We start from the raw sequence: 14,120 nt of genomic DNA on the forward strand, positions 1-14,120 counted from the left end.
TTGATCCATGTGTAACACTTAAAGGAAATAAATAAAATAATTCAACATATGCATCAATTGTGCAAGAAAGTGTAATTAAATTCTTCATTTATTCTCCAGCTTCAAATTCTTCATCTATTTGTTAATGGTTCCCTATTTTACCCACAATTAATCTCTTATTATAATCCATCCATAGAGTTTTATATGGATATATTTTGTTTCTTTCCCATTTACACTGCAGGAGGATTTCATTAAACAGATGATAGCCAGACACACAATCTATGCTCCTTTATTTCTCACCGCATTCCAGTACATAGACTTTGGGGATGTGAGGAAGTAAAAAAAGTGCAACAGAAAATGTCTACACAAACACGCTTACTGGAGTTAGCATATAGGCAGACAAGTGATTTATTGCAAAAGATCTAAAATCAGCAGAACCTAGTATGGTATAAGCATTGCACATTAGACATCTTTTTCTCCGAAGCATCCCTACTTGCGAGACTTCAGAACAAATCCTGAAATAGTGATGGCTCATGCAAAAATTCCCCACAATTTTTAGATCGTCATCATCAACATAGACACTTTGGCATTTGTTCAAGAATAGCACATTTCATCTTGCATTTACCTCTATTTCAATACTAAACTTGTTCACTCTTTATAATACGACCTACAAATATGATGCAGAAACTTCCTTACTGATTTATATGTGCAAAAAAATAGCAAGTGCAAAAAAATGCATTTATATACAAAAGCAGTTAAATGTGCATGAGTGCACAGTGGAAGACATTACCCTTATAATAATACAATACTCACTTATTGCACTGTGTGTAATTATATTAACAACTAGATATGATAGGAAAGAGCATTAATGCTCCTAGATAGTGGGGGGGTTTAACTTGCCTTAGCATGAATAGCATCAAGAAGCATTAAAATGTGTGCACTGTGAATAAATGCCAAGGATCTGTACAAGTAATAGCTGAGCAACTGACCTCTAAAATGAACTCACTCTGCTGTTTCTTATTAATTTTAATACTGTATTTCAAAAGGTAAAAGTATAGCTCCATGTAGATATCTGAAAAAGAATGTAATAATACATGGCAGGACTGTATTGTAACTGCAGACAAATGTTTAAAAAATTTGAATATTTTAATTCTTTGGAAACTAGATGAAAATGTGAATGCTAACACACACTTGTCATGTGTGTGTATATATATATATATATATATATATATATATATATATATATATATATATATATATATATATATATATATATATATATATATATATGCATGCATGTACAGGTGTATTTACACTCCTGTTAAGAAAATCAGAATTTGTTTAAATTTACATGTAAGGAGGCTAATCTAATATTATAATTGTGTAATCAGTGATAGGTTACTGCAATTTTATTTCCGGATTACGTTGTCAAATTCGAAATAAAAGAACTTCATGTAAGCCTCGTTTCATATTAATGACACACAAATGATCCGAAATTATAAATAACACAAGCTGAGAAGGACTGGCTATTATGCTGACCAGCATTAAGTTAATGAAAGTGTGTTAGTGAAGACTAACTGTTTCCCTAATATGTACTGAAAAGAATTGGCATCCTATTAAAGGAGGAAGGAGTTCAAGTCAGACTAAATGTGACATTATCTATACAAGTACCAAAAAAATGTGGTTACCATTACTTACAAAATGTGGGTAAGAAGTTTTAGTTTGGTGAGGCCTATGAAATCATTTACACAATTGTTATATATTATTGATAAATGATGCCCAATGTGAACACAATACAGGCTATTATATAATCCAGAAGGTAGTTTTAGGCAGAGGTGGGATGTTATGAAGTAAATATACTTTGTTACTTTACTTAAGAAGATTTTTCAGGTATTAGTACTTTACTTTCACTCTTAAAATTCACAAATATCTGTACTTTTTACTACTACATTTTCAAACCAGGCTCGTTACTTTAGTTTTAATCTATTTGGTGACATGACCAATATTTTTGCTTTTCATTGCATGCCGTTTTCAGCTCATCAACCTATTTATTGCCATTGTGCAGCCTTTTCTACCACTAGTGTATTATTTTGTGGCTATCACGCACCACAGATGTAGGTTAGCCTACAGAGACATTCCTGATAACCTGATCAGCATCATCTTTTCTCTGCTTGTGTTCTATATTATAGTTGTTCAGCCTGGATACATGAGTGTGACACTAAAACATAGTAGTAATGGCAGAGCCCAAACTTCTTTAACTTGATTGAAAATGTGTAGTCAGTACTTCAACTTTTAACAGAGTTTTTTAAAACATGAGTATCTGTACTTCTACTTGAGTGAAGGATGTGTGTACTTTTGCCATCTCTGGTCTCAGGTAAGCAGTTGGTGAGACCTTTTTTTTGTGTTCTTTATAGACTAACAATATTTCATAGACAAAATCATGTCACTGTGGATCTAAAATAAAAAGTAGTTTTCTAGTAGGTGGTTATGATGTAAAGCAAAACAATACAGAGATGATGATACACAAGTAAGATATAAATAAAAATGTTGAATCAGTTTTTCATAGTCTGTTTTGAATATGATTATCATTAGAACCATACAAGGACACCACAATGTCTTCTGATTTGTATGTTGAAAAACCAGTGCTGATCACGCTGACAGAAGCCCCAGAGAGACAGGAACTGAGATGGCAATGGAAAGAATCCAAAGTGCAGTGTGAGCTATTATATTCAAACCAGAGCAAATCAGCAGATTTCCTGATAAACAGAGCAAGATAAAATTGTGTAAGATTTCCTTTTTAGATTTTAGGTGAACATAACAAACATTTTTTTCACTCTCATTAAAATTCACAATCATTTCAATACTCACAAACACTGCACTTACTTTGGTTAAAGGACATGCTAGTCTCTTTCCAGGTGCTTCCCTGATATACCCTGCAGGTGTAAGTGTATGCCCGGTCATCTGACATGGGCATCCAGGTGAGACGGCAGATGTTTGGTGGCACCAGTGTCACATTGGAACGACGTCTGGTCTCTATGGGTGGGATGAGGTGCACTGGGTTGTTGGGGTTCATGGTGCCCATCAGGCGTCCATCCTGTTTGAACTCGCAAAACGGCCCAGGGATCTTGTCGCTTTTTGGAAACTCGCAATCCACACGCACAATCCTTTCCAAGTAACTAAGGCAGGAGAATATCTGAGGGCCGCGGGGTGTGTGATACCACCAGGAGTCAAAATCCAGAAAGCTTGGTTTATGGTAGCCCGTTGATGCAGCAGTCAGTCCGACCATACAAGACATAAACACTGAAACATGAAGCACACTTAATAAACATAGCATTACTACTGTTATGTATGTAACATCATTTAATATTGTACACATAATGAAAAATTTAATAATTGACTTAAAATGAATAAAATGGATAATTTTGGATAATGATAAAAAAACCCTGCTTTTTAGCACAGTTCCCACATTCACAAAATAAATAATTGTTGTATTATACAGCTGTAGTCCGCAAGAGAGCCTAAAGATAACCATCACTGATGTTAATAAGCACAAACCACACTATGTAGGTAAAAACAATAGCAGTATAATTGTTTGCAAAGCAGCTTGTGATAAACAGGGAGTCTTTTATAACCCTTATAGCCCATATGTTATAAAAGTAATTATTCATTATTGCTAATGAAAGCCATAATATCAGCATGTAAAGTATGTATAATAATAATAATAATATTATTATTATTATTATTATTATTATTATTATTATTATTATTATTTAGTTTTAAGAAGTTAGTTTAAAGAAACATGAACTACATTTCCCACATGCTACTGCACCTCAGTGTAACATGTTATGTTTGATTGCGCACCTGATTCACGTTCATGTTAATAAGCACTGTCCAAATGCTTGTTCATGGTAAGCAGCATTCTTTGTCTTGCTTTCTTCTACTCTACTACTTTTTTTTTTTGCTGTTAGATGCTATTAGTTTTGTTTATGTGCAGGTTGGATTTTTCTTGTTTATGTTCAAAATTATTTTGTGTTTTCTTTTTGTGTTTGTTTCATATGTTTGTACATAACAATGTATGTTTTTTAGGTGGTTTTGCTTCAAGTGACAGTGAGTATACGTTAAACAGTGAAATTGATATCTTGGAACCAAGTTAACAAGACCAAAGATCTATCCAATTTTAAAAACACGACAAATTATGATGGCTAAATTACTGGGGCACATCTAAAAAAAAAAAAAAAAAAGGCAGGTTTTGTGGGTTTTCCCGATATTACAGCATACCAAAAATGGTGTGTCCAAGGCTCACTGATGCATGTTGGGAGCAAAGGTTAGCCTGTCCAGTCTTATCCCACAGACCAGCTACTGAAAAACGCAGGTTGTAATCATGTCACAGATAATGCATTATGGGTAAAAGGCAAACTGATGGATGCAAAGTGATGCGTAGGCAATGTTCTGCTTCAGCATTTGAATAGAATTTACTTTGACATGTATCACCTACCTAAACATTGTTGTGGACCAAGCACACCCTTCTTCTCTGTAGGATAATGCACCCTGACATACTGCAAAAAATTGTCCAGGAATATTGAAGAAAATGCCAAGGGTTCAGCGTGTTGTCTTGGCCTCCAAATTCCCCAGATCTCATTCAATAGAGCATTTTGGGATATGCTGGACAATCATATTTAATATATAGAAGTCCCACATTACAGGACTTCAAGGATCTGTCTCTAATGTCTTGGTGCCGAATACCACAGCTCAAGTTGGATTTCACAGTACACACACACACACACACACACACACACACACACACACACACACACACACACACACACACACACACACAGTACAGTCTTGTGGTGTCCGTACTCGATATGGATGACTGTGTATATATTGAAAAATGTTTTGCAATGCAAAGATATGGTTTATACTGCATTTTAAATGATTACTTCAGTACTTTTGAAATAAACTAAATTCATTATTTGAGTCAATGTTGTTTGTTCTGAATTAAGCTTTTTTATTTATTATTATTAGTAGTCAAAGTAGCTGGTAAGTTGGAATTTTGGACAAGCTGTTCTTCTCAGAAATCTGTCTGTCATAATAGCTATTTTGTGGCATGCAAACCCAGTAGCTATAATGATGTTTTTAGCATGTGTATGTTTCTTTACTGACATAATAATGTAGAAGCCATAAAATAAACTTAATTTGTACTATATTTTTATAGCAACATTTTTTTATCAAAATTGAAAGGCTCTCCATATTATTGTAATGCAGATGTGTCTTGACAAGTGGTTAGCCTGTGATTTTTAAAACAGAGGAAGCACTTTTGTCTTATTAAATTGAAACTGTGTTATTTCTTATTCGTATTACTTATTGTCAGGGATTCACCTGTCACGCCCCCTTGACGGATGTCATACTGCCGCTCTCTCTGTTGCTCCCGGCTTTGATTTCCGACACCTGGTCCTCGTTAACGACTCACCTATATAAACTCCCGTTCCACAGTCACTGGCTGTCGGTTCTTAAAGGTCATGCTACAGATCTCATGGATCCCCGACTGCGAGCATTCCCCGCTGGTCCATGCCGTGGATCATCTCCGTTCCGTGGATCATCTTTGTTCCGTGGAATACCCCTGTTCCGTGGATTATACTCCTTCCGAGGATCAGAACCATTCTGAGGATTATACCCGCTTTGCAGATCTTACCAGTTCTCCGGATTCACTTCGTGTTACGGTGCGTAACTATCCCGGACTGAATAATCATGATAGAGTTACTCCCGTTGTCTCCGCGTAGTCTGCGCCCTGACAGAAGAACCGACCAAAACAAAGAGAAGAAATCGCTCTACCGTGATGGATCGGCATCCCAATTCCGCTTCGGATTTTACCCAGAAGCCCACTGCTGCTCCTTGCGATTCATGCCCGCCGGCTCCAGCTCGTGTATGCGTGGCGGTGCCGCACGCCTCCATGAGCCCGATGCCATTCCCGGCTCACTTCTCCGGCGACGCGGCCAAATGGAGCGGCTTCCTATGGAGTGTCAGCAGATATATGGAGGTACGATCATCCCAATTACCCACCGAACGAGCCAAGATTGTGTTCCTTTTCTCGCTACTGTCTGGGAAGGCTCTCTCTTGGGTCAGCACAATGTGGAGCGCCAACTGGGATTATGCCATCAGGCAAATCACGGGAATGTTCCGGATGGTTACGGCGGATCTCCACTTGCGGTTGTACCACCACCCGGCGGCGAAGGGGACGTTGTCCTGCCGCCTGGCTGTGAAACAGATGTTGTACTGCTGCGTGGCCATGAAAGGGATGATGTAGCGCCGCCTGGCCACCAAAGGATTGCCTTACCACCACCAGGCCACAAAAAGGAGGTCATACCGCCGCCGGGCCGTGACACGAACATAACATCGTCGCCAAACCCCTCCGGATGTGACGTCGTACCTCCAAGTCCCTCTGAAGGCAGCGTCTCGCCCTCAAGCCCCTCTGAAGGCGGCGTCTCTCCCTCAAGCCTCTCTGAAGGCGGCGTCTCTCCCCCAAGCCCCTCTGAAGGCGACGTCTCACCTCCAAGTCCCTCTGAAGGCGACCTCTTGCCTCCAAGTCCCTCTGAAGGCGACCTATCGCCTCCAAGTCCCTCCGAAGGCGACGTCTCTCCTCCAAGCCTTTTCGGAAGCAACATTGCTCTCCCAGGTGTCTCCGAAGGCGACGGCATGCTCCAAGACCCTTCCGGAAGCCCCGTCATGGCCCAAGGTCCCTCTGAACTCCGCCGCTGGAGGGAGAGGGTAATGCCACCTGCCACGCCCCCCTTGGCGGCTGTCATGCTGCCACTCTCGGCTTTGATTTCTAAAACCTGGTTATCGTTAACGACTCACCTATATAAACTCCCGTTCCAGAGTCACTGGCTGTTGGTTCTTAAAGGTCATGCTACAGATCTTGTGGATCCCCGACCGCCAGCATTCCCCGCTGGTCCATGCCGTGGATCATCTTTGTTCCATGGACCATCTCCGTTCCGTAGATTACCCCCATTCCGTGGATTATACTCCTTCCGAGGATCAGAACCATTCCGAGGATTATACCGCTGTGCAGATCTTACCTGTTTTCTGAAATCACTACACGTTATGGTGCGTAACTCTCCCGGACTATGGTTTCCTGTGTAAACGTTGAATAATCATGATAGAGTTACTCCAGTTGTCTCCGCTTGGTCTGCGCCCTGACACTTATCTGTTAGCATTGGCTGCTGTTTAATCCGATCTTTCCTTATAAGTAAAATCATCAGAATATTCAGTATTTTCAGTATCAGGCTCACAAAATTTGAAAGGGTTGCTAACTAACAAACTTAATTTCACTGAAGAAGGTAGTGACAGCTAGCCATCCAGACCCAGAAATAAATAAAAAATAAATGAAATTTATTTACAATACTTAACAATTACATTGAAAAAATATCAAGTCACATTAATTGTGTACGAGCATTATGTATTCTCTTCTAAATGACTTGTTGACTGCTGATATGAGTCATATTTCTGGAGAAGCCATGTGAATAGTGCCCAAACAAAAACATAAAAGATTTTGTCTTTGCGACCCACCCATTTTCTCATTTACCCCAAAGAGCACCTATATCTTTACTGTAAAATTACAGGTGATTACTAATGTGCTGTATTTCCATAAAACAGTAAAATACTTTGTGCTATACAGTGTGTGTGTGTGTGTGTGTGTGTGTGTGTGTGTGTGTGTGTGTACAGTGCTTCATCACTAATACAGTATCATACTGTAGAACACACTGTACTCTAAAATTGACTTGACTTGAGAATTGACTAAAATACATTTTAACTTCTCTGTGGTGGTGCAGAGGTTTTGGGATTTAAATAAACAAACACATTATTGTTGTTAAAAAGGTCATCCAGTGGTGTGTAAGTTTGTGTGTATTTTTGAGGCTTTTGTGCGTTGTGTTTCCGTTAGTATTAGCATTAGTATACCTGTAAGGAGGATAAATAGACAGTGCTGTGTGGGGAAATAATTTTTCCTCTAAATAATCTATTGGTAAACTAATGTCTTTGAAGGTTTTTATTTAATTACAGCTGATGTTTCAGTTTATGTGCACATAAATGTGCTTTTATGCTTTTTTTTTTTTTTTTAAAGATGTATTAATACAGTGTTTTCCATTTTCTATTTGTTCTCCTGTCTTAATATCTACTGCTCTAAATGATGCTGTTTTCAATTATTTAAAAACAAAATGTATAAAAAGCAGAAATCACACTGTAAAAATGCAAGAACGCAGATTAATATGATTTAAGGACAATGTTTCAGTAGGATAGTGTATTCGTTCATAACAGTAGTATTTTGTAATTGTGGTTACAGCAGTAGTCCTATAAAAAAACACAGTGGTTGCCAAACCAGCTGCCAGTATTTTACTGTAAATTTACTATGATTTTTACAGTAAAGATGGGATTCCAGCTGGGATCCACAGAGACTTTTTTGTTCTGTCCAGTTATTCAAAATCTTTGTTCTTACTAAAAAACAGTGTATACCTACCATAGAAACCATGGTTTCACTGCCAATGCCATTTTATCAACTAAAACTCAACCCCAGCAAAAACAGAACTGCTGGTCATCCAAGGTAATATATCTCCAGGTCAAGATCTCCAAATAACTGTTCATAACTCTCTGCTCTCTCCTTCAGCCACTGCTCGCAACCTTGGGTTGACCATCGACAATCAACTGTCCTTCTCCTCACATGTTGCTAATGTGGCTCGTACTTGTTGATTTTTTCTCTACGACATCTGAAGGATTCAACCATTTCTGTCCACACTACTGCAACTCTCTGCTGGCAGGTCTTCCTCTGAACGCTATTCGTCCACTGCAAATGATCCAAAACGCAGCTGCACGACTTGTTCAACCTGCTTATGTTTTCCCACGCCACCCCACTGCTCACATGCTTGCTCTCAAGGCCAAAAATGGACCATCACCCTCTTACCTTAGAGACCGCATCACACCTCACACTGCACCTTGCTGTCTGAGATCCTTCAGCACTGCTCGACTGCTACCACCTTCTCTCAGAATGAGAGGTAAGTATACTTCAAGGCTCTTCTCTGTTCTGGCTCCTTCTCTGTTCTGGGCTGATTTATGTTTAATTGTAATCTAGCATACCAGTGTAGATTTATTCTATGATAGAGACTCATCACTCTTTTATATGGCTCTGGACAAGAGCATCTGCTAAATGCTGTAAATGTAAATGTTGAAGCAAGCCGAATTGTCCAATAAGAACAGTCTGCTTTAAATCAATAAACAGTGTGATACCGTCTTCGGAAGTGGAGTAATTTGACTGGATGTTCCCCTGATGATAAATACTGTAGACACATTTCTGGAAAAGTTTAGTGAATGCCAGTCTTCTCTTACAGTCCCAAAGCATTCACCTCTAGTCTCGATACAATTTATTCTCTCTTCAACTCTCTGGTGTTCAAGGCTTGGTATGTACACACTTTTTAAATTATGTTTATTCAGTTGTTTTGTGACTCTTAGGTTACAGTCAGGTGCTAAAGTCTTCTCAAAATCACAGCCAACAGAATTCACCTGAGCTGTAATTCATATAAGAGATATTAGTGGTAGAGGAACCAGACTCAAAAAGGGAACCCATCCTCATTTGGGTGACATTAAGAGTGTGATTATAGTCTTTAAACAATACAAAACACTGGAGAGTGAGAACTAACATGAGCACTGGAATGTATGATTATATGTAATATGTAAACGTATTTTGGCGTATTTAAATAATAATAATAATAATAATAATAATAATAATAATAATAATAATAATAATAATAAAAGCATTCTGACCTATTTTAATTCAATTGTGCAAAAAAAACCCACAAATTCATATACAAAGAAAAAAAAATGTTTACATTTTAGCTCTGACTCAAAATAAGGCCTCTGGAGCTCTTCAGAGTTCGCTGCTGAATTTCGACCTATAAGTAGATGTTAAAAATCTTGACATTCCATACATACGGAAGGATTTTTTTTCTTAAGATATCCAGAGAGCCATGATAAACCCGATCACTTCATGCATTTATTAGTGCAAAAACAGGATCGCCCTGAATAAAGTGAAAAGGGTGAGGAGGACATTGAAGAACTTACCCAGCAGGCTGCATGCGGCCAGTAAAGGAGAATGCGGAGTCATGGTCGGCGGATCAGACTCTATGATCTAAACACAGTCAAAGCAGTTAGAAAACAGTCATTTACGTGCAAATAATTCAAGTATGTTCAAATGCGACAGTAGACTGCAAGGTGCGGTCGGTGTGTTTACACTGCAGCGCTGCACGCGCGCTCGCACACATATTCACACACACGCACGCGCGCACACAAAAGCGCGACAAAAATCAACAGCCACGAAGTCAATTCGGACTATAAATATCCTCAAATTCCCATTAATTTGTAATTGCTTCCACGGTGTGAACATCTTCACTGCATCGCTATTTTCTGTATCCTCCGTGATCTAGGCAATGTCACAGTATCAGATCCGCTTCGCTAAAAGCTCAGCGTTGAATAATGGCATGCAATTCTCTTTTGTAAATATAAAAACATTTATATTTTACCTGGAAAGTGGAACACGACACTGTGCACCCTGTGAAGATTTGTTGGTCGGGATGCTGCGGTTACCTTAAACATCCGCGATGCTGCTGCTGCTGATGAGGCCACTGCTGAGTCTCAGAACGGTCACTAGGGTGACACATGGACGGGGACATGATTTATACCTATATCGTATAGATATTTTCTCTGCAAACTCGTTCTAAACTTGTAGGGTACATTTTTGGAGCATAAGGAACACACTTCTCATTGGGATTAGTGTTAAAACAACAGTGATTTACTGGGACGTATTTGACACTGCAGATTTATTGAACAGAACTAGTTCTTTTTGCATCAATGTTTCCATACTGTATATCAAATCAGTTACAAAAAAAACGGATTTAATTTCCATGAACTGTACCGAATACTGTGTATAGAAAAACATTCTCAAACAATAAATTATGTTCTCTTAGTGGTTTTGTGTCTCTTAGGCTACAGTTAAGTACTAGAGAAGTTTCATAATCAATGGTCAGAATATTTATATAAATAAGAGATGTTAACGTTTATTTCTTTTATTTATTAATTTATTTTTTAATAAATCTGCCAAATCTGAAAACGTCTTTAGGCTTTGTCATTTTGGATTAATATGTAGATTACTGAAAAAAAAAAAGCAGTTGACCGTATTTAAATAAAATAAATGTACAACAACAGTAATTAACTTTGGTGTGTTTCACACTAAAGACTTACTGAAATGAACTAGTTCTGATTGCAGTAATGTTTTCATAATGTATATAAAATCAGTTATAGAGTGAAATGCCTTGAACTGCACTGGATACTGTGAAAATGAATATAAGTCATTATGCATTCTCACACGCTATTGTTTTTACTGCAAGATAAATAATGTTGCTATGCATGAAGGGGAAATTGAAAATGCAGACTTTTCTGGGTCCGGACCAAGAAGTCGTCCCATTCAGACCTGCAGCCAAAACAGAACGTTATGATTTAAAACAATTCTATTTCAAAAGGCGCGGCTTCTGTAGTCTTTAAGGTAGTGGAGGCGCACAGACCAATTGCATGCGACTTAAGCCATCAAGTCGAGTCAAGTCAAGTGAAGTTTATTTCTATAGCGCTTTTCACAACAGACATTGTCTCAAAGCAGCTTTACAGAATTTAACAGTTAAGGTAAATAGTGTGTATTTATCCATGATGATGAATACTGTAGACACATTTCTGGAAAAGTTTAGTGAATGCCAGTCTTCTCTTACAGTCCCAAAGCATTCACCTCTAGTCTCGATACAATTTATTCTCTCTTCAACTCTCTGGTGTTCAAGGCTTGGTATGTACACACTTTTTAAATTATGTTTATTCAGTTGTTTTGTGACTCTTAGGTTACAGTCAGGTGCTAAAGTCTTCTCAAAATCACAGCCATTAGAATTCACCTGAGCTGTAATTCATATAAGAGATATTAGTGGTAGAGGAACCAGACTCAAAAAGGGAACCCATCCTCATTTGGGTGACATCAAGAGTGTGATTATAGTCTTCAAACAATACGGAACACCGGAGAGTGAGAACTAACATGAGCACTGGAATGTACAATTATGAGTAATAATCTTTCTACAGTCTTTTACAGTCATTTGTAGTTATAAAACTAGGAGCTACTAAACAACTCATAAAATAGCTCAACATTTGAGATCATCACAAATCCAACACCAGCTTCTCCATGCCAGAGCCTTTAAACACTCAAAGAGGTCCAATGTCCAACTCCAATTGGCACTGGTATGTCTCTAGATGGTTCGGGATGTTTGTGGGGTCGGCATCTACTTCTTTAACGGTCCAAAATCTTCATAAGGTGGGACGTGACTGGGGCTGGGGCAACCTCAGGATGCCTCGGGATGGGGAGAGAAAGAGAAGCAGTTGAGAGAAATTAGCGTAGCTACTGTTCATGATATTGCCAGCACAAGTTGATAATGTGCATGTGATCAAATGTTCTGGAGCACAATGATATGCGATGTGTGTTATGTGTATGCTTTGCTAACAAGATATGTTTTTAATCTGCACTTAAACTGGGAGAGTGTGTCTGAGCCATGAACACTGGCAGGAAGATTTATTCCAAAGTTTAGGAGCTAAATGTGAGAATGACCTACAGTGCAATGAGTTAACAGTAAGAGGCTCTAGAAGTTACACATGAAGAGACGGTAGAAGAAAAAAAAAATATTGCGAGACATGTAGAAAACAAAGGAAGAGAAACAGACGAGTAAAATGGAGAAAAAAAAGAGAAAATTTTATTAACAAATGGCATCCTTCAAAAAAAAGAAAAGTGGACAGCGAAAATAGAGCATTTAATCCTGAATGGACAAACTCATTTCAACCAGTGTTTCCCATATGTTCAGAAACTAATGTGCTAATGTGAAACGCCATTATGAGGCAAAACGTAAAGGTCATGAACAAACATCCCCAGTCAAATCTGAAGTGAGATCACAGAAACTATGTAGTATCAGAGCCCAATATGACCAGTGCACCAGGATCCAGAGCCACACATTCACTGCCCAACAACGTGCTCATGAGGGATCCAACAGAGTCACTTGTATTTTGGGTCAACATAAAAGGCCATTTTCTGATGGAGGGGTTGTCAAAAAATGCATGAGTGCAGTAGCTGAAACACTACTTGAGGGGAAAAACAGAGATTTGTGATAAAAATAAAGCAAATACCCCAGCTAGATGAAGCTGTGCTTAAGGCATCATGTTTGGCTTAGCTGTGGATGAGTCCACTGAATTGTGTGACAATGCTCAGCTGTAAGTGTATGTCAGGTTTTGAAAGCATTAAAAAAAGCATTATGTGAAGACCTGTTAGGTGTCACTCCCCTTCAGACCAGTACAAGAGGAGAAGACATCTACCTGGCTATTAAGGAGATGTTTACAAAGAGTGGAATAGAGCCAAAACAGTAGTTTCGATAACAACAGGTGGAGCCCCCTGCTATGATATAGGGAGAAAGGAGCTGTAGCAAGACTGAAAGAGGACAATCCTGAGCTCATAGCTTACCATTGCATAATTCATGAATCTGTCCTCTGCACCTCCCTGTCAGATGAGCATGCTGAGGTGATGAATACAATGATTAAAATGATCAGTTTTCTTAGGGCATCTTCTTCCTACCAGCATCGCATGCTCCTCAGAGAAGTTGATGCCAATGATGATGATCTTTTGTTGCACAACAATGTGAGATGGCTCAGCAAAGGCAGGGTGTTAGCACGCTTTTGCTCCATCAGGAGGGAAGTAGCATCTTTTTTGGCAGGGCTTGCAAGTCAGAAGGCAACAGACCTTTCTCTCTTTCAAAAAAAGACAAACAGTTGGATAATGTGGCTTTTTTTGGTTGATATCACTTCACATCTGACTGAAATGAAATTTGAGGCTACAGGGCAATGGCAATTCAATTTGTGAACTGATGACAGCTGTCCGCTCCTTTCAGAGGAAACTTGAGGTGTTCAAGGAAGATCTGCAGGGAGACTGTGCACACTTCCCAGCAGTGCAGGAACAGGTTCAGGGACAGAGAGATGTGTCTTCTTTTGTTGACTTTATTGATAAGCTGATTGTAAACTTTAGCATTTTG

General features: G+C 38.7%; 1 protein-coding gene across 1 annotated transcript; it reads right to left on the reverse strand.

Annotated features, from left to right (window-relative positions):
- Nucleotides 1-363: 363 nt before the first annotated feature.
- LOC310720971 (uncharacterized protein) lies at nucleotides 364-10,775 on the reverse strand. The gene is made up of 5 exons (XM_083532140.1): nucleotides 10,545-10,775; nucleotides 10,087-10,153; nucleotides 2,863-3,279; nucleotides 1,558-2,735; nucleotides 364-1,513 (listed from the first exon to the last, which is right to left on the reverse strand). Exons 2-4 carry the CDS (start codon nucleotides 10,127-10,129, stop codon nucleotides 2,629-2,631), a joined length of 567 nt encoding a protein of 188 aa, XP_083388266.1. The 5' UTR covers nucleotides 10,130-10,153; nucleotides 10,545-10,775; the 3' UTR covers nucleotides 364-1,513; nucleotides 1,558-2,628.
- Between the last annotated feature and the right edge of the window lie 3,345 nt (nucleotides 10,776-14,120).

The sequence above is a fragment of the Silurus aristotelis genome (assembly GCF_946808225.1).
Source record: "Silurus aristotelis genome assembly, chromosome: 26".
Lineage (NCBI taxonomy): Eukaryota > Metazoa > Chordata > Actinopteri > Siluriformes > Siluridae > Silurus > Silurus aristotelis.

Excerpts from the sequence above, each read along its gene's own strand:
- LOC310720971 (XM_083532140.1), bottom strand. The coding sequence starts at position 10,129 with ATGACTCCGCATTCTCCTTTACTGGCCGCATGCAGCCTGCTGG. Across the intron at positions 3,280-10,086 it reads GGCCGCATGCAGCCTGCTGG|TGTTTATGTCTTGTATGGTC; the intron begins GTAAGTTCTTCA and ends TTCATGTTTCAG. Across the intron at positions 2,736-2,862 it reads TAGCATGTCCTTTAACCAAA|GAAATCTGCTGATTTGCTCT; the intron begins GTAAGTGCAGTG and ends TCTGTTTATCAG.